At 45.0% G+C, this 20,416-nt stretch overlaps 1 protein-coding gene across 2 annotated transcripts in view; it reads right to left on the bottom strand.

Annotated features, from left to right (window-relative positions):
* The window catches only part of FHOD3 (formin homology 2 domain containing 3), a 396,157-nt gene that overhangs the window by 50,745 nt on the left and 324,996 nt on the right, over positions 1-20,416 (bottom strand). For both annotated transcript variants that reach the window (XM_087819066.1, XM_087819067.1), the window contains 2 exons: positions 9,995-10,261; positions 2,651-3,531 (listed from right to left, as the gene is read on the bottom strand). In XM_087819066.1, the coding sequence (XP_087675192.1) occupies positions 2,651-3,531; positions 9,995-10,261 (1,148 nt within the window). The remainder of the gene's footprint in view (positions 1-2,650; positions 3,532-9,994; positions 10,262-20,416) is intronic.

Genomic DNA, 20,416 nt, shown 5'->3' with positions numbered 1-20,416 from the left:
AGAAAGAAAAGTAGATTCAATTCCAGAAACTATTTGGAAAGGAAACCAAAAAGCACATCTTTCTGTTCTTATCATTTCCACGAAGTGGTGACCTAGCCTTGGCTCTCACACATGGATCTTTGTTTGGGGGGTGACCTGGATGGTCATAGCCATGCCCTACTATGACGCTGGTCTTATGTAAGTTTTCTGACAAAAACTAAAACAGATTCCCTTTGCTATGTGCTGTCTTGTAAAATCGACTTCATTTTATTTTTGTTACACTCTATTGTGTTTAATGAAAAACTTCTCCTGGGCCAGAATTCGGAAGTGGCTGCTTACAGCTGTGTTTCATAAAAATCACAGTCATGGATTAGAAACAGAAGTAAACTGGTTATATCTGCAATGGTAACATACACATAATGGATTCAACTCTCCAACGTAGTGTGCTTTAATCCTAATTGCACCCTCACCTTTTGTAAGATTTGTAAAGTAGCCCCTGCTCACATTTCCTATTCCCAAAAGCGAAGGTATGGGCTCCTGGGTCCTTTGTAGAAAATTCTGAAGTCGGTTTACTAAAATTTTCAATATATTACTTTCCTCTTATGCTCTCACTTTATAAAAACTAGACAAACACTGGTCCTTTAGTAGGCAATAACGTATGTTAAGAGGTCACCACCTACTTCAAGCAAGAATGAAACTTTGGGCTCCTGAAAGGGCACCAACCAGGCTTATCACTGACCACAGTGGGACCAAGAGAAGGAGGGAGGGGAACTGTCCACTTGGGGTCTTCTCGAGGAAGCGTTTCATTTTACAATTTCCTTTGTAAAAATGAGGTCAGAAGGGCCTTCACTGCTAAACTGTTACTCCCTTATATTCCTCCTAACCTGAGTCAAAGGCCAGCCCCTCTTCAGCAACCTTGGAGGGCAATGAGCAACCAGGGGAGACCTAGAAGAGCTTATGCAAGGAGGAGGGGGAGGAGGGAGACAGGCCAACTAGGTCAGCAGGTCGGAGGAGAATGGAATGAGTGAGGTGAAATGCTGGGTAGCTCCTGGCAACCAGAGACTGCTGCTTTAACCAAGCCAAGCCTGTCTTCTCCAAATGCCAGACCTGACTTTAAGAACTGAAAGGGACACATGGATGGCTCAGCGCCACGTGTTACCAGTCCTGGGAAAGTCAGCACACAGAGACTCTGGTGTCATTTTCTAGAGAGGACAAAATGGGGCCCACTTTCAGCTGAAGGAGAGGGCTGATGTGGCATGATTTTCTGTATTGGATCCTAGTGGTTCAGATTTACAGGCAGGAGGAAGCTTTAATTCTGACTTGAGGGGATTCCTGAGGCTGGAGACGATGTAGATTCACATCCTCGCTGAGACGGGAGAAATCGACACCAGGGCAAAGGCCAACTTGGGAAGAGCAGCAAGTATAGTTCCAGGCCCCCTCCCCACACACACACACAACATGAGTTTTAACAGGAAGTCGACCGATTACAGCTCTACTATCTGACCTGTCAGCAAAAGACAGAGGTGACAGGCACTAGCTCTGTCACTGGACTCCTTGTCTGAAGAGCCATCTTGTCCTGAGGATGCTGCACATACTTTTTGATTCAGAATAGGTGCCCAACTGGCAGGTCAGGGAGTCAGACTCAGGCAGCTTTATACTCACCCAAAACAATGATAAATGGAGAAACACATGGAGCTAGAATTAATTCATGAGAATAAGTTCTTAAATGTTCACTCTAAATTATACTTTACAAAGTGTGCTCTTATGCCCCTAGTTCCTGAGAAGAGAGGATTGTCTTAAACCTGTTTTAAAACTGTAACACACCCAGAATCACAAAGGTTTTAAAAAAAACACGCAGTTCTTTAAGATATGTAAAGAAGACCCTATGAATGCATCTCATTAGAAATAAAATCTGTGATCCAGTACGTTGCAGCTTCTTTTTTCATTAACCATGACTTTATCTTTAGTGCCCAATAACTTCATGAACAGTGCTTTCCATTTGTAAAAGTTGATATAACATCTCTATTAAAAATACCACAGCAGCAATGCCAACAGAATTCTCACTTAGGAAAAGTTAGAAATCTATATGGATGTATAATATTTGCAGGATGCTAACTCTGTGGCTATTTGGAAACATCTAGATAGCTGCATCATGCTGATTCAGCCAGCGGTTATCCAAAGAACTGTCACTTGACTTACTGACTTTGCAAAAGCATTGTGTGGTTACAGCTGAGATTCAAACTACTACTATTAGCTATAATCGAAGAAGGTAAGAGTAACTAGTTACATCTCCTGGATAAAGTCCATATGTTTGATAAATTAGCAAGTCTACTTTCCTCTAGTTGAGGTCAACATCTGCTGTCAGGCTATACTAATATTCCTGGGTTAATGTTTTTGTCTTTTCCTCCAGGTTATTTGGGTTTTTGAAAGCCTAATGGTGTTAGTAGGTGGCTGTCTATGTTAGCTATTGAGGTCCCTTACTCATTTAGCTTACTCCTAGGATGTGGCACAAAGAGTAATATATTAAAGGCCAGATTTTTATACTAACCACTTTTTTTTTAACCAAATAGCAAAAGCAGCCCAAAGGAAATTTTATATACAACAAATCTTTCAGTCTTACTCAACAGCAGAAAACAACTCTGCAAGTTAGGAAGCTGGATGCTAGCGGTACCTTTGAGACGGACAGTTCCTTAGACTTGGACTCGAACAGGTGCTCCAGCCTGGAAGTGTCCACCTTTATAGGTTCCAGTTTTGACCACAGGAATTCTCTGCAGCGGCGGTTGTTCTTGCACGGCCACTCGAAAGGCCGCACCTCATTCCAGAACAGACGGATGGTCTTCTTTTTCTTCGTGAATGCCGGCTGACCCCTGGGGACGTGGGGCCACCCTAAGCCCTGAGGAGCATTGAATACTGGAGGAGGAGCCAATAAATTACCGGGGACTGGAGGGGGAGGCACGCTGTCCAACAAGGGCGGAGGGGGCGGGGGCGGCAAACCCAGAAAGGTAGGTGGCGGCGGGGGAGGCGGCCCCGGGGCCTCCCCGTGACCCAGGTCCACGTCCAGGACATCAATGTCGTCCTCCTCCCCCAGGTCAGTGAAATCCATGTCTTGGATTCTGAGCTCCCTTGGGTTGGCCATGAGCTGGTCCCAGATGTAGTCAGATTCCGTCTTGGGCTGTGCGGGTGCTTTCTCCGGGACCTTGTCATTGGGCTGGGTGTCAGAGGAGATGGGCCCTCTCCCTAGGTCCCCACTGTTGAATTTCTCCGCAAAGGCTTTCACACTGCCCCGATTGTCCAGGCAGCCAACGTCCACCCTCCTGACACTCTCGTCCTGGGCCAGAGAGTTGGCCTGCAGGGTGGATATCCGGCTGGCCAGGCTGGCCACCGCCTCTGCTCCCTGCTCGGTCCCCGCGGGCTCGCCCTCCCCCTTCTCCTCGTCATCCGTGGGCTTTCTGTTATGGGCATACAGCATGTCCAGCATGAACCGTTTGTTGGTGAGGATGTCGCCGCACTGTTCATTTACACTGGCATCCTGAACACCCGCGGACCACAAACCTGAAAGCATATAGGAGAGAAAAAAATGAGAAAGTGGCAGGAGCCTCAGTACCATGAGAAGACCAATGAGGTCATATGCGGGCTTCCCACACAGAGCCACTTCAGAGAAGACACTGAAACAAGACAGTCGAAGGGGAAGGTGGTCATGGCTGACAAAACGCTCTTGACCAGGTGGAGATGCTGCATCTAACTCCCAATGACCTACTCCAGGACCCAGGACTCTTGTAGACGTGACACTGCTCCTGGTTCCTGCCCAGGCTCATGGGAGAAATTTTCCTGACTTTTCTTACTCACCCATGACAGCTGGTCAGGACCCACCCAGCCACAGGCAACCAAGGGGCTTTTGTGCTAACTGGACACAGGGAGGAAAGGAAGATGCTCTCTCCCCAACAGAGGTGTTGGAAAGGCTATGGAGTTATTTCCATTTCTCCCTCTCCTCCACATCTGCACCAGGGCAGCTCAAATCACCTGGCGAAGCTTGCACACACCATGTTGCTGGTTGCACTTTAAGTTCATGGTTACTAGTCTTCAGGAGACCCTTAAAGCTGCCTGGCAGTCTCATCTAAGACCTCCCCTAGATGACCTGTCACACTCCTCCTCTCTCCTCTAACCTCCCTCACTCATCTCATTTTCACACAAGCATGGCCTTGCTTTCTAGTTCAACCACATAACAGACTAAGTCAGAGGAGATCTTCCAGGATCTTCATTCCTCCTCCACCCTCCCACCTGCACCTGAACACCAACCATGACCTCCCTCTGTGACTGCTGATAAACCGTCCCTCTTAGCAGAGGTCAATTGCTCTACTTGTGCATTTGACACCCACTCCAAGCAATTCTCTGTTCTGATTTCCCATGCTCCTCCCACTAGACCTTCCTACTAGCACATGAACAGAGTATAAAAACACACCTCTGTTAACTCCACTTATCCCTCCTGCTGTAATCCAACTTTTCTCCTTTCCTTTCAAGATGAGCAAAAAAGAAAAAAAGACATAGAACTCATAGACACAGACAGCAAGTATGGTGAGGGCATGCGGGCTGTGAGGGGGTGGATGGAGGTGGAAGAGGGCACAGAGGGGATAAGTGGTGTTGGAAAAAATAAAATAAGTAAAGATGCTTATAAGGTGGGGGGTTTTTTGCTATCTCCAATTTCTTTATTTTCTCTTGAACCAGTCTCAGGAAGTTTTTGCTCCCACCACCTTTCAAAGCTGCTTCTTTCCAGATGAAGGATGACTTGCCTGTTGCTCTAGCCCCAGCTGATCACGCCCTCCTCCCTTACTTCTATCCTTCACTTGGCTTCTATGGCACAGCACTCAGCCGGTTTGCTTCCTTCTTTCTGGCTGCTCCTTCTCAGTATCCTGCGCTGGTTCCTCCTTATCTTTAACCTTGAGATGTCCTTGGACCTCTTTTCTCCATCTATACTCACTAAGTCACCATCTCATCCAATCTTTAAATACCACCTTCTGCCCTCACCCCCATTCCCCTCACTGAACCTGTTTCTCCAGCAATTGTTTCCTGCCTCAGATATGGAAACTTCATCCATCTTTCTGACAATTCCAAAAACTTTGGAGTCATCCTGACTCCTCCTCTTCTTTTATCCCACACAGCAGGGCATCCTTTAGCTAAATCATCATGTTATATCCAGAATCCAATCTTTCTTTTTATCACCTCCCCTGTCACAACCCTGAGCTGAGCCAGCGTGGTTCCTTGCCTGTAGCACTGCAAGGTCTCACTGGTCTCAGCTTCAACTCTTGCCCCTCTACAGTCAGTTCTTAGCACAATAGCCACATGATGTGTTCAAAGATTTGATCATATCTTTTTGCTCAAAGTCATCTAATAGTATTACATTTCACTGAAACAAAAAGCCAACGACCTTGCAATGTTCACAAGCCTTGTGTGATCTCACCTTAATTTCTCTCATCTACCACTGCCCTCCCCCCACCCCCCGACATACATACATGAACCTCCAGCTCCGGTAGCTCCTTGACATTCTTAGAACTCACCAGGCATGGCCCAGCCTCAGGGCCTTTGCTTATCCAAGACAAACTGCACCCAGTTAATTGCACAGTTTTCTTCTCAACCTCCTTTGTGCCTTTGCTCAAATAGTACCTCCTTAGTGAAGTCTTCCCCAACCACAAATTGTGCAACCCTTTCTGTTCCCAACACTGCTTATTGTCCTTTCCTACTTTATTTTTCACCAGAGAACTTATTACTGTCTAACCTTCCACACATTTTTCTTATTTGTTTTATTGCTGTCTTTGCCCCATCATTGGATCAATTATAATTACTTGTTAAACTATCCTCTTCACTGGACTATAAACTCTACAAGAGCAGGGATTTGGGTATGTTTTGTTCACAGTTGTATCCCCAGCATCTAGCACAAATGAATGAATGGTCAGAATGTTATTCCTCTGCATTTGCTTCCTAAGGACCAGCAGGACTGTGGGGTGGGCTTTTCAGGATGTGAGCTCCACCAGATATCCAGGGTCTTCATGGATACTTGTGTTGAGAGGTAGTAGGGGACCTAGGCCATGGACGTGAGCATCGGGAGCTTTCATTCTACCAAAGGAGAAGAGCCTGATCAAGCATGATGGGGGAGGACACTGGTCTCTCCCCCAAGCTCTGCCTTGATCTTAGAGGAGGTATTTAGAGGGGAAGCACAAAGGCCCCTTGTGCTCTATTTCTTCCAGTGTAGTTTTGTCCTCTGTGTTGTGGCCTCACCCCACCAAGGGACCAACAACAGAACAGGGAGCTTTTGAGTCCTCTTATAGGTTCCACAAACAAAAAACGCTTAGAAGATAACCACCATCAAAGAGACAGAAGACGGCATCTGAGCACAGGATGGAAAAATCTGCTTATTTGGAGTCCCTACAACAGGTCATACAGTCCCGTAAATAGGGAGACTACTTTGATGCCAGGAGGCTGGAACAAATAAAGTGGCCAAGTCTCTCTCACAAGATTGCCTCACTCTTTCTCCATTTATTGGGAAATGTTGGCAGTTTCTTATTTTGGCAAGAGGGAAAAAGAGCATAATCAGGTAACATTTTAAAAGCTGGTTTTTCTCCTTTACTCTCTTCATTCACTTAGGTCTTCTTATATCATTAGGTAGTGTGCTTCTTTGTCCCTAGTTTTTTCCTTTGCTCTGAAGTCTACTTTATTTGACAGTAATATATAGCTACTCCTGCTTTTCCTTATTAATGCTGGCATGCTATGTCTTTTCCCAGCTTTTAACTTTTCATCTGCCCATGTCATTATATTTGAAATGAGTTTTGTATGGACAGCATAAGAGTTGGGTTGCGTTTTTATCCACTCTGCAAATCTCAGTCTTTTAATTTAATTATTGATATGTTCATGCTTAAGTCTGCCATTTTATTTGTTTTGTTTGCTTCCTTTGTTTCAGTTCCTGCTTTTCCTTTCTTGGTCTCAGTAGCTTACTTGAACATTTTTTAGAACTTCAATTTGATTTACAGTGTTTGAAAATACATTGCTTTGTGCAATTTTCCTAGCAGCTGCTCTAGGTATTACAGTATATACGGTAACTCATTAGTCTCCTGGTATTGATGTTTTATTACTTTGAAGTGTAAAAACCTTACTTCCATTTAGATCCCTTTACCCTCCACAATTCTTAAATATAATTGTTGTATTTCCTCTACATATATTGAACACAATATCAAATATGTTAAAAGTTTTGCTTCCACCGTCAAATATGATTAAATAAACTCATGAGGAAAAAGATAACCTTTTTAATTTACCCCAATTTTTACCCATTCTGTTATTCCTTTCTGATATTTCAAGTCTTTTTCTATCTTCATTTTCTTTTTGTTTAGAGAACTTCCTTTATCCATTCTTTAAGAGTAGGTCTGCTAGTGACAGTTTCTCTTAGTTTTTCTTTAACTGTATTTATTTTCCCTTCATTCTTAAAGGTTACTTTTGCTGGATATAAAATTCATGGTTGACACATTTGGTTATTTGGAAACTACTGAAGGGAGTAGAATAGTCACAGATTTTCCAGTAGCACTTGTGGAGGGCAGGAAATGTACTAATAGCCAAAAAGATTTTCTTTTCTGTTAGGCAATGCTTTTCCCAATCCTTTAGCTAGAGGAATAAACTTTACTTGGTGCTTCATTGCCACGCCATTCAAGTCTGAAGGTCCCTAGACAGTCTGTCAGTCTTTCCACCTTTCAGAGTCTTCCTATGACTGGCTGTTCTGTTATGCCCAGGGTGTTTATATTTTAGTTGTAAGAGTGAGAACCTGGGAGCAATGGAGCTTCTCCATCTTAGCCAGATGCCTCTTCATTCATTTATTCATCAATGGTTTTATGAGTCCCTACTATGTTCCGAACACCTGGCTAGGAAGTGTGAACTCACAATGAATAAGACAGACATCCCTATCCTCACAAATCTTACATTCAAGTGGAGACAAAAGACAGTTATACAAGTAATTACAACAAAATGTGATGAATGCTACAATAATGCCTCGATAATGCCTCTCCATACGATAAGGCATGAAATGGAGCATCTGAAACAAAGAAAAAGAAAATAATGCAACCAGAATAAGTTGAATCTCATTCAAGCCTTACAAGTTCATTTTGAAATAATAAGATATAAGATACAATCATTAGAATAAGATTAGAAATCATTTTGTTTGTCTTTGTGATTTAGTTGAGAACATTCTGAAAAGCAAGAGCTATGCTGAGAGAGCTGTCCTGATTCCACAGCTGCTAATGGTGTCTGTGAGCAGTGGGATTTTTTAAGAACCAAAAAGCTGCTATCACATATAAACATGATCACATCTCTTAACACCAGACTGAGGCAGAAAAATCACTGCAAAGCCCTAATTCCTGAGTATATGCACTTGGACACTACCAGCTTTTGTTGGAAAGTCAATGGGAGCAGAGTCTCCATTTTTGGAAAGTTGTCCTTATTTGGAAGAATATTGGACAATCTAATCCAAGAAAGTTCTGTTCCCTGGCTTCTTTTTACTAAGGCAATTTGTTGATATGTTTTAGGCCTGCTAAACATAGTTATGAGGGATAATTCTGAAAGCTATTAATAATAAATAAAACATTTTAAGGCCAAACTGATCAAGAAGACTTACCCAACACCTTGTACTATGACCATAATTACATTAAATTTGAATAAACAAGTAGAATTTGGAAGACTAACTGTAATCTGACTTTGAAAGAAATTAAGTATTCAAATATTTAATACCTCTTAGCACATACATCTTCAACCAAACACAAGATTTTCAATGCAATATTTCCTAAGATATAACTAATAAAGTTTTTCTGTCTTTTGACTAGCATTATAGAAAATATAATCTAATATATTATAACTGGTGAAAATTCAACTATTAACTATTTTAGACTAAGCCATTGGTTGACAGATCTCATGGGAGACATATAGCTCTATTCATTCATTCAACTTTCATTCACTCACCCATGCTTCAGAGACAATTGAATTCTTAGTCTGTGAACTAACAAGCCAGGCTTGGGTCATGCCACTGGTTGGCAGGCCTTTGAGGAGCCTTCATACTATCCTTTGGGCTCCTTGAATGCATGTCACTCCATAGCTTAATGAAGGCTGGCCTGTAAGACATGCCTCCACTGGTGAGGAGTACTGTCGAAAGAGATGGCTCCCTGCCACTCTGACAGCACTCAAATCATGGGTAGAAAAACCAACTCCATGGCTTCCCATATAAAAATTCAAATGATTATATAAATTATTTGCATTTCCTATAACCCTCTGTGGCTCCCTCCCCAAGTCCCTACTAAGGACTAACATTACATTTAATCCTTAATCATAAAGTCACCATTATATAGGTGAACTGAGTATCAAATATAATACCAAAAAGATACCACTCCATAAGGAAGAACATGTACTTTATACCAAAGAAAAGCATAGCCCTGAGTATATTGTAGAAAACTATCTAAATTATGTCTGTTCCAGTAGACTACATCAAATGGACCTCAGCACACTGTGAACGATGTTTTTGGAAGTCCTCATTTGATTCTTTTTTAAACAAATTTGCACTGTTCTGAAATGCTGTCATAATGGTTTAACACACTTCACTGAAAAAAAACTCTTTCAAGTGAGTAGATAACATGGCAGGTCTCTAAATTTAAATCAGAAAAGAGCTACACTTACTATGAACAATTAGAAGGAAATGAGAAGTTTGGGGCTTACTCCTCAGGAAAAGCCCTCTGCTGCCCTCATTACCTGGCCACTTCCCACCCGTGGAAGTGATGCTGTAACAGCATGGCAGAGGGTGCGGGGTCCCCCTTCTATGGGGACAACTGCTGGCTGGCTGGCTGGCTGACACTGTGGCCACATTCCTCACCTCCAGACCCCAGGTGACACAGCCAGGTGAGTGAGCTGCGCTAGCTGGTCACCTCAGAGGCCAGCGAGCTGGGTCCCCCGCCCCAGGGTTCCCTGGAATATGAATGGAGAAAGGGGGCCTCCTTACCAGTTCCCCTGTCCCTGCAGAGCTTGTCCTCCTTCTCCTCCCTCTCCAACGTGCTGCTGGAGGACGAGATGCTGGAGGCAGAGCAGTTGTCCCTCTCGTTCACCTCCTCGTTCCGCCTCTCCTTCTCGCTGAGGGAGGCGCGCTCTTCTGGCTCCTGCTCCACCTCGCTCTCGGTCCCCACGCGGGCAGGGGCTACTCCGTGGTGGGCCTCATCAGCCACCTGCCCCACCTCTGCCTCCGGCTCAGCTGCAGGGTCCTGGGTGCTCGCTGGTGGAGACAACAATGGAGATACAATCACAAGTGTGAGGATGGGTGTGAGGTTGATTTCTCTGTGCTGTCCAGGTAGGCAGAATTCTACAGATGGCCCCCCAAGACTCCTGGTGATTCAATCAAACACGGGTCTAGGCCCTGCTAGGAAGGGACTGTGCAGCTGACATTCAAGTCTCAAGTCAGTTGACCTTAAAATACAGAGATTTCCCAGGTGGGCGTGATCTGATCCCAGGAACCTTTAGAGGCAGGATGTTTTCTGATTAGCAGCAGAAAAGGAAGTCAGAGATATTAGAAGCAGAAGTCACGGCACTGCTGGCTTTAAAGATGGAGGGGCCATGTGACAAGGAATGAAACTGAGAGTGACTCCTGGCTAACAGAAAACAAGAAACAGGGACCTCAGTTTCACAAGCACAAGAAACTGAATTCTGCCAACAACCTGAATAAACCTGTAGGTGGATTCTTCCCAGGGCCTCCCCATAAGAGACTTGATCGTGGCCTTGTGATTGGCCTTGTGATCGTCAAGGCCAAGAACACAGCTGAGCCATGCTGGACTTCTGACTCATGGAAATTGTGAGATAATAAACGGGTGCCATTTTGAATTGCTATTTTTGTGCTAATTTGTTATGTAGCAATAGAAAACTAATACATGATCCTTCTGCCTCTGCGGGGAAAGAGAAAAAAATCCATGGCGAATCAAGCTAGTAAGCAAGTAGCAGCCCCATGTTTTATCAGTGGCTACACCAATGAGGCCTTTCCTTGAATTGTTTGCTCATAATGTAAATTAGTCCATAACTTTGAAAGCTATGTGAAGAATCCCTCATGGGTACAGACTATTTGTAAACCTATCAAGACTGGAGACTTGATGCTTGTCCCAAGGTAAATGCTCCTGCCCCTGTGTGTGCCATCCTTTAGGGAGCAGGGAATGACAGTGTGGCTTTCTTTGCATGTTTTTGCTGAGCAAAGTTCTCAGCTGTGAGCTATGGATCAGTAACAAAATGAGAATACCAAAAAAATTCCGAGCCAACTGCCATATATGAAGACCAGAGAGTCAGACAGATCACCCCTTAGGGTCTTTGACCAATGTGGGCAAAGCCATATTGCTGGAATCCTGGCACTGTGCCCCAAGAGTGTGAGCTCCAGCCCTAGGCACAAACAAGTTCAAATAGGATCTGCATGTGGCAGAACTGTGAGAGACCTGCCCAGACCCTACAAGAACAAGCAGACCTGGGAGCTCTATCTCTATGGGGGTATCCTGCCAGCTCAGGTGAGCAGGGATGGCTGGCAATGGGGTATGCACAGCGCCCCAGTAGGCCAGGCAGTGGCATTACTATGGAAGAGGAAAGCTCAGCCCTCACTGGGCAGGGGGCTTGGCTGCCCTCAGCATCCCAGCAAGAAGTCATAATGCCAGTACTCACTGGGTCCAGCAGCCCTGCCCCTCGTCTGCTCTCAGGCTGCCTTCCTCTGAAACTGCGTCAGGGAATCTGGGAGGGAGGGAGGCAGGCAGTGGGGAGGTGAGATGCCAGCCTCCTCTTCTGTCCCTGGATAACTTCCAACTCCCACAGGGAAGAAAGACTCCTCGGTGAGACCCCCCTCCAGTGCCCTTCTGGTAAAAACTGGGTGTACAGGATGGAGGACCTCTCCCTTCTGCCTGCCTGTAGCTTGATGACATGTTGCACACCTTGTGCTGGGGACTCTAGCCTAATGAGTCTGCTTCCCTGGGAGACTGGAGGGAGGCTGGGGCAGTGAAGACCCCTGCTGTCTACTGGCCATCCCTGCTGGGTGTCTCCAAGAGGAACGGTTATAGGAACTGGCAATATGAGGGTAAAGTTTCTGGGCAGAGACGCAATGGCTGGCAGTAACAGGAGGAAACCACAGGGCACAACCATGAATGTGAATCCACATGCTTAAGAATGGGTGTGTCAGGCACTTTTTCTTAAAAGCAAAACCTGGGTTGGTGCAGGGCAAGAGTGAGCCTGCCTTTGAGAAAAATTCTCTTTGGTGTTGAAGGAACTGTTGTGGTAATTTCTTTTCATCTGATAATAGAGTATTTAGCAAAGAGATACAAAACCCTCTCCATTTTTCAAACACGGCAAAAGCATAGTTTCAACAATAGCAGTGTCATCATTTGGTTGACAGACAGCATCTGTTCTTGCGCACATTAACTTCAGAATAGCCACATCAAAACGAAAATGTGTTTCCTACAGCCTAGCATGTGGCATGCATTTGAGTTTTAATTGGTGAGCATATGGCGCAAACTGGCGAGGGTGCCTCGGTGTGGTTTTATCACTGACAGGGAGATGGGCGCAGTTGGTTGCCATAAGTGTGTCTACTCCCCATCCCCGAGAGACTGGCAGACAAAGTAGGAAGGATCCAGGATTTGATGGTTGCTCGACTCTAGCCTGCACGCACCCCACTGTCTTGTTTCCTTCTGCTTAAGCAGTGACTCTGCCCGCTGATGAAACAGCCAGTGGCTGCCTGGGTAGGTGTGGCAATGGACATGCAAGCTCGAGAAAGCCACACACTCTTGGGAATTAACAGGCAACTGCATCCCCACAGGTTGCAACTCCTGGAGTCAGACGTTTAGATTTATGATCTGACCACTAGGGTTATAGGATGGTTTCTCTTTTTCATTACTGCTGGGGAGGTAGTCATCCCCAGAACTGATCAAACTCAGACTCGGTGTCCACAAGGTCTGACTGCAAAACTGTGGTATCGAAATTGTCTTATTGATGAACAAATTAAATACTATTCATTCAGCCCTAGCCGGTCTGGCTCAGTAGTTAGAGCTTCCCCCCGGGGACTGAAGGGTCTCAGGTTCGATTCTGGCCAAGGACACACACTTTGGTTGCCAGATCAATTGCCAGCCCTGGTTGGGGCACGTGCAGGAGGCAACCAATTGATGTGTCTCTCTCCCATAGATGTTTCTCTCTCTCTTTCCCTTCCACTCTCTCTGAAAAGCAATGGAAAAAATGCCCTTGCATAAGGATAAATAAATAAATAATACTATTCACATATATTCAAGTCAAGCAAAACCACCAAGAATGGAGAGAGTGAAGGCAGAGAGCAGACACACACAGCTGCTCATTCCCCATAACTTCTATGCTGCATACATCAGGCAACACCTGTGTCATCGACATAACACTCATCCCTGCTTTCAGATGGCTCACCACTTGGCTAGGACACAAGGCATAAAAACCCATCAACAAGTCATGGTGGTATGTGGCCAGGGACCCAAGTGAGGGCACTGAATAACAAGTGCTGGAGTCCCTGGAGAGAGCAGCCAGGATCCATGGCAGAACCCTTCTCGAGCTGTATTGATCAAACACAGGAACAAGGGCAGAAGGTCCCTGAGGGCCAAGACTACACCTTCCTCTCACGTCCAAAAGCTCCCAGCGAGGTCCTGGGCCAGCATCTGCTCACAGAGTTCTCACCGATACTCACAAAGCTCCCTCAGAGTACACTAAATTCCAGAATGTTTCTGTTCCCCTTTCCCATTACCTTTCATCAGGGACTCCCTCATCAACACCCCCTTTCACACACACAATCATTTGTTTTAAGTCATTGTCCCAAGCCGGGCAGACTCTCTGGGCAGACACAGGGAAACGTATCATCTATACTAGCGCATCCCCAGGAAAAGGGAGGAACTATATTAGTCTGCAGGAGAAGTCCTAATGACAGTAAGGTATTTGCCAACACCGCCGGGTGAGGACTGCTCACAGCTTCCCACTGTTGCTAGCCCCAGTACTTATGAGCCTTTCTCCAGCCCAACAGTGGTGTCGGTGGTGAGAGAGACAGTGAAACATCAGACAGACCTGGCTCTTGTTGTCATGGAGATTACAGAGGAGCAAAGACATCCTACCCTTTCTCCATGGCATCTGCATGGCAAAGGTGGGCCACCTCAACTACCAATGGACACAGGGAAAGCCCAGCCCTGGGCTCCCTTTAGACACAAGTAAAAATATTTATCGTTATGGTTGTTCTAAGAGCAAAAGCATGGTGCCCTGGAGGGTATGGCAAGGGTCTCTGGAAAGACCTGGGAAGGGATATGTGTGTCTCAACTAATATGACATTTAAGCAGAATCTCCAAAGTTGACAAGGAGTGAAAAGGGGGGAAAGTGGACAAGAGGATGTTCTGGGCAGAGGGAAGAGCATGTGCAGAGACTCAGAGCACAGTGCCTGCTGGAGGAATGAAAGATGTCCAGTGTCAGGGGCCAGGGCCATGGGCCTTGCAAGGTGAGGTGAGGAGAGACTTGGGACTTTACCCTAAGAGCAGTGATGGCTGCTTCAGGTATAGACAAGCCATGTTTCATTTTGTCTGAGAAACCCCTGATTACCTCTGCATTACAGTCAAACTACCCTTCCCACTGGGATAGCTGGGCCATGCCTGTAGCTAGGAGTGAAGCTCCTGCTCTGTGTGCAGCAAACAGACCAGGAGGCAAGCACTGCAGACAAGGAGACGGAGGAGCACGAGGTGAAGGCCAGTCAGTGGGGCTCAAGAGCAGACGGAATAAACAGCGCCACTGGGAGAACACATGGGCATTATTGTGATTCTGGACAGCAGGAAGAAGTTTCTGTCCCCACGACCCAATGGGAGAGGTGCTGTGTTAGCATTCCAGGGAGCAGGGGCTGGTGCAGGGCTGCTGGCTGCCTCTGAGGCACTGCACACAAACTGTCTACTAAATTCCCACCACCTGCCTGTCCGGAGCTCCTCGAATTGCCCTCAGAGAGCTGAGGCCAGGAGGAAACAGTGAAGGCTCAAGATAAGGGGATGGCAGGAAAGGAGGGGCAAGGAACCCACTCCCAAGCACACACCTCAAGGACCCCATGGCCCCACCTTCAAGTCCAGCTCAGAAGAGACTGTGATAAACCAAACCTGTCAGTCGGGGGCTACCAGGGCTCCCCACAATGTCCACAGGCCCCACCCCTCCCAATCACCTCTAATGGAGAAAGGACAGAGATCTGACGGCATCTTGGGGTTTGAGCAAAGGATGGGGGAGGGGGGATTATGAGCACCTGGGCCAGGTGCCCAGGCAGCCCTTCTCCATGCGGGAGGGTGTGAGTTTGGAGATAAAAGGAGGACATGGCCAGAAGTGCCTGGCAATGTACAAGGTGTCCAAACCTGGGATCTGTCTTTCTGGACCACGTCCTGAGAGAGTGGACTGACTGATGGGAACTTGGCACTGCCAGGACGCACTCAGCAAAGGCCAGAAGAAAGTATTTGGCCAGAACCTGACTCAGAGGGCTTTAAACTAAATTTTAAGGTTGGAGTGGGGGGAATATAAAGAAGGAGAAATAATTAAAATTAAATTGTATGAAGGATTATGGTAACAGGTAATTTATGTAACGTGGAAGGAATAATAGGAAGGAAGACATTTGTAGTGTATTCAGAGGAAGTAACAAGGAACCTGGTTGTTGCCATCCTGTAGGAAGGATCCATGACCTTGAACATGGTCACTAATGGGGATTCTTTATCCAAAGGAAACAGATATCACAGGAGAGAGAGGTTGGGGAGCCAGGATGGGAACATCAATATGAGAACCACAGGGAAAGAGGGAAAACTTCAGTGTTTTTGTCGAAAGAATGGAAGGGTGCAGTGAGATGACTGGTACTCCCCTCATGCAGATCACAGAGGTGGGAGAGATGAGTACAGAGCAGCTTTGAGGACTTCAGCCTGTTCAGCTCCTGTTCTAGGTCAGCCAGGGCAGACGTCGACTCCTACCAGCTAGTTCTCTTTGTCCCTCCAAAAGCCCAGCACCAATTCCTCATCCAGTCCTGAAATTCCACTAGACATTAGGCCCAGCTTGGCCTTAAAGTTAAGTAAGAGTAGAATTTACTATGTATTGAGTACCTGGTACTATACTCTAGTACCAGGGTGGCTCTAGATACCATATACATATCACCTTATTTTTCTCACAGCAACAATATGAAGGTTAGTGTCTCATGTGAGAAACGAAGAAACAGGTTCAGAGAGGTTAAGTAACTTGTCCAGGGCTACACAGTGGGCTGGATACTCATGGACTGCTCCTCCAGACCCATTCTCTGCTCTGTTCTATGCCCTGGGAGGCTGGCCTCTATGGTTAGCGCTCCTGGGAGGGACCCGCAAAGGTGGGTGGAAGGAGAGGCTGGAGCATTTATGCCCCTGCTTTCTTCAGATGGGGTCACAATTTGGCAGAAGTTGTTAGGCCACCGTTTCTGTCCCATAGGCTCCTTCCCACAGCTACAGAGATCTTACCAAGTCCCAGCAGCTCACTAAGTTCCTCCAGGCCTACAGGTGGGCAGTGCTGATATTTTCCCACTGATGCTAGTCTCTGAATGCTTCCCCACAGTCTGATGGTCCCCTGACCCTCTGCACACCTCTATAAGTAATCCCTTCCCTTCCCGCCCTCAGGCACCCTCTGAGCCTGTGCCATCTCCTTCCAAAAGGACTCACTGACAAGCAAAGCAAATGCTAGCAGAGCTGGGATTTGAACCTCGAATGACCTGAATGAAAAGCTTGGGCTGTGAATCATGATGTGCCTGTGTGGTGACTTAAGCCTTAAAGGAGGAGTATACTATAATCATTTCTTTAAAAAAAAAAAAAATGTGCGGTGGGCACGAACGTTCCAATTCTGCTTTCATCAGCGTCCCTGACGGCAGAGTCCAGAGTGGCTAATTGCAATCTCTTGTCATGCAATTTTTCTTTGAAGAGATAAATGGCTGGTAGAAAGATCTGAATTTAATAAGTCTTTGGGTGGCTTCAATTGATTTCAATCTGTGATGGTGTCTCGATGACTTTGCCAGGACTTGGCTTTCTGGCAGGTCTTATGAAACCAAGGGCTGGGCCAGCCAGTTCTATAATAGTTGCTCCAAACTGTGTAGATTCCAGGGACCTCCCCAGTTCATAGCTAATAACTAACACCATCGACTTTAAACTGTGGCTGAATCACATAAATGTGAAAAAGGTCCCAAGAGAAAAAGCTCAGAACTTTGAAAATTCTTTAGCCTTTGCTTTTGGTGTTGGGCCAGTTCTTTTAGGCTGTTAACTCAGATTCACTCTCCAGCAGGGTTTCTTAGCCTCGATACAATGGATATTTGAGGTTGGATAAATCTTTGTGGTGGGGGCTGTCCCGTGCACTGTAGGATGTTTAGCAGCATTCCTAGGCCTCTACCCACTAGATGTCAATAGCACCTCCTCCCCAGTTGTAACAACCAAAAAATATCTCCAGACACTGCTAAATGTCCCTTGAGGGAAAACCACCCCTGGTTGAGAATCACTGTTCTGAGTGAATAGTTTCTTTAGGATGGGCACAAACTCAGCTTACTCAAGCTTTATAAAAGAAATACTTTCTCACCTGCAAAATTCTGATTCCTCAGTTTAATGCACTTGTATGCCTTCAAAATTAAGCCTAGCTTTGTTCTCAAAGTTCAGAGCTGGATTTTCTAAACCTTTCAGGCCGAAGCCACCTCTTAAGATGGAAACCATACATGGTCAAAATTACCTTCAGAAGTTCTTTTGGAAAATGTCACTTTAAAAATTCCATACCCACCCTCATAGTTCCAACAAAAAAGGTTTTCATTTAGCTTCAGTGGAAAGACATCAACACAAAAACTGTTATTTTGGAAGGGATACACTAGCATTTAAATGGATAGTACAAAATAATAACAGCTACCAAAAAATTTGATTGAATTTGAGGGGGGGGGTTGTTTGTTTGGTTTTTGTAGGGAGTTTTGTTTTTGTTTTTTTTTCTAATTCATATTTTTTCTAGGCTGAGCAAGATAGAGTTACTCTTAATTAGATGTTCTAATGTGATTAGTAGCAACTTCACTCATTCCATAAATATTTATTTAGACCTCTCATGGGTCAGGTACTGTACTAGGCACAAATAAGTCAGATGTGAAAAAAATGTCTTCTTTAAAATATTTTTCAAGCCAAAGTGGTCTCTTAAGTCATAGCCAATAGATATTATAATATCAAAACAACTAACATCTAAGGAAAATATTAAGTCTCCCTCCCAGCAGAATATACCAAGCCTAAGCAGAACCAGCTAGCCTGAGATTGGGGTACAACTAGAAATCCCACTTTCAAATTTCCATCCCCAAAGGTTGAGCCTTTCGCACTTACATCTAGTCACTAATGGATGTGGCTTTCCACTTAATGATTCAGTTTATTGGCACTTGTTAACAAATTCAATCTCAAACAAATGAAGAAAAATTCAGTAAAAATAAGGGGTATTTTAAATGGTAGTTGAATAAATACCTTTATTTTAATTTGTTAAGAATCATTCTCTGAATTTTCTCTCTTTTAGAGTTTAATCTCAGAAAGAAATAGCCCTCATATATTATGTCAACTCTCTGTCAATGTTCCTTCTCTACAGTAGGCCACCATCATTTCATTAGTCTTTACAGAGTGCCTATATAGTCAAAGATGTGTCCTCTATCATGGCCTATGTAATAAATATATGGGCACAGGGGAAACAGCTGTCTCTGTAGATTAATGTGACTTTCTTTTTTTCATGTTGCTTATTCATTTATGAGCTCATAAAACATTTACTAAATGCCTATTCTGCTCCAAGCATTGAGCACCAACAAAGGTGAGTGCAGGCATGGGCCCTCCTCTGAGGAACACACACATGAGGAGGGGAAAGGACTGCAGTGAGATAAGCCCTGTATCTCAGGGTATGCACAAGCTGAGGGGAACACAGAAGAGGAAACAAAGAAGGCTTTAGAGAAGAGAAGATGCTTCAACTAGATAAAGAAAAGACTAGTGGGCACCCAGAGGAAGAGTTGCAGTCAGGCACAGAGTCACATCTGAGAGAACATGGCACCTTTCAGGTACTGATAGTGGTTTGGTGCTGATGGAACATGACATGTGGAGGTGATTGTGGCAGTAAAAGACTGGTTGTAGGGATTAGATAACCAAGAGCCTCAAGTTCCACGTAAGATCTTAACTTTATGTTGTAAGTAATGGAGAGTCACTAGATGATTTTAAGAACAAGGTATAGATAATGACCTTTTTTTTGGTTGGGTTGCTAAGAAGAACCTGGAAGATGTAACATCCATGAGAATCAGATCAGAGATGGCTAAGACTGGGACTAAGGCATTGGTGACAGAAAGGGAAGAGGGCTGATGTGAGAGAAAGGAGCACATAAACACTTGGTGATTGACTGGATGTAGGGGAGAACATTGAGGGAAGAGTAAAAGATTAGACGTGTTCCAGCTTACAGGACTAGGCCGAGAAAGATGGTCTTAACCAGATGACTAAAAGATACAAGCAGGTTTGAAGGTAGCAGTTTTATGAGTGAGAGATGGGTGACATCCCCCATCTGAATGAATGGCACCTAGTAAGTCTGAAGTGCCTGAGGAGCATTCAAATGATGATGTCTATAAAGGTTGGATACACACATCCTGAGCTCAAGAAGGCCAAGGTTGAGATGCAGACCTAGCAATTTTTAGCACATGGTAGGTAGTTAAGAATCACAGGTAGGGATACAAGGTTATAGCCAGAGGGTGTGACATGAAAAGATAGGGTTGCTGGAGAAGGGACCTTGGAAAAAAACTGCCATTTAGGGGCAAGGCAGAAAAACAGTAAGAAGATTGAAATAAAATGATGAGAAAACAATGATAAAAAATGTAGAAGACATGAAAGCTAAATAACACATTGAGTCTGGGGATTATCTAGAGGGATACACAGGGATCCAGAGATAATGGATCTAGAAAGTCAACAAAAATCTACTGGAACTTCTCAATGTATCTAGTGGAGGCAACTTTCTCAGAGGAGGTTCCAGCTTCAGAAGCTTCCAAAGATTCTTGCCATGAGAGGCAGATAAGATGCAGGGTCATTGAACCCAGGGATTCTTTTGGAAAAGCATACTTTTAGGGACTAAAAAACCAGTGTGCGATTATCTTGCCCCACGCTATCATTTAGCACAAATACTTTATGGGGGTTGGTGAGGAAAAGGCAGGGGTGCTAGAGGGAAAGAGGAGCGGTAGAGATGGCAGTGTGGTGATCAAGGTCCTGGCCACAGATAAGAATACTAGAAAGAACCAGAGAGTTATTCTTTTTTGCTCTTTCCCAGTCTCAGTCATTGACTCTGGAAATTCAAAGTACCACACTGATTAAGTATGCTCACTGTTCCTACCGGTGGAAGCCTCCTCACTGTACCTGGAAGCATT

Source organism: Miniopterus natalensis, chromosome 7 (assembly GCF_054644295.1).
Source record: "Miniopterus natalensis isolate mMinNat1 chromosome 7, mMinNat1.hap1, whole genome shotgun sequence".
NCBI lineage: Eukaryota > Metazoa > Chordata > Mammalia > Chiroptera > Miniopteridae > Miniopterus > Miniopterus natalensis.
This window is presented reverse-complemented; position numbering and strand designations above follow the sequence as displayed.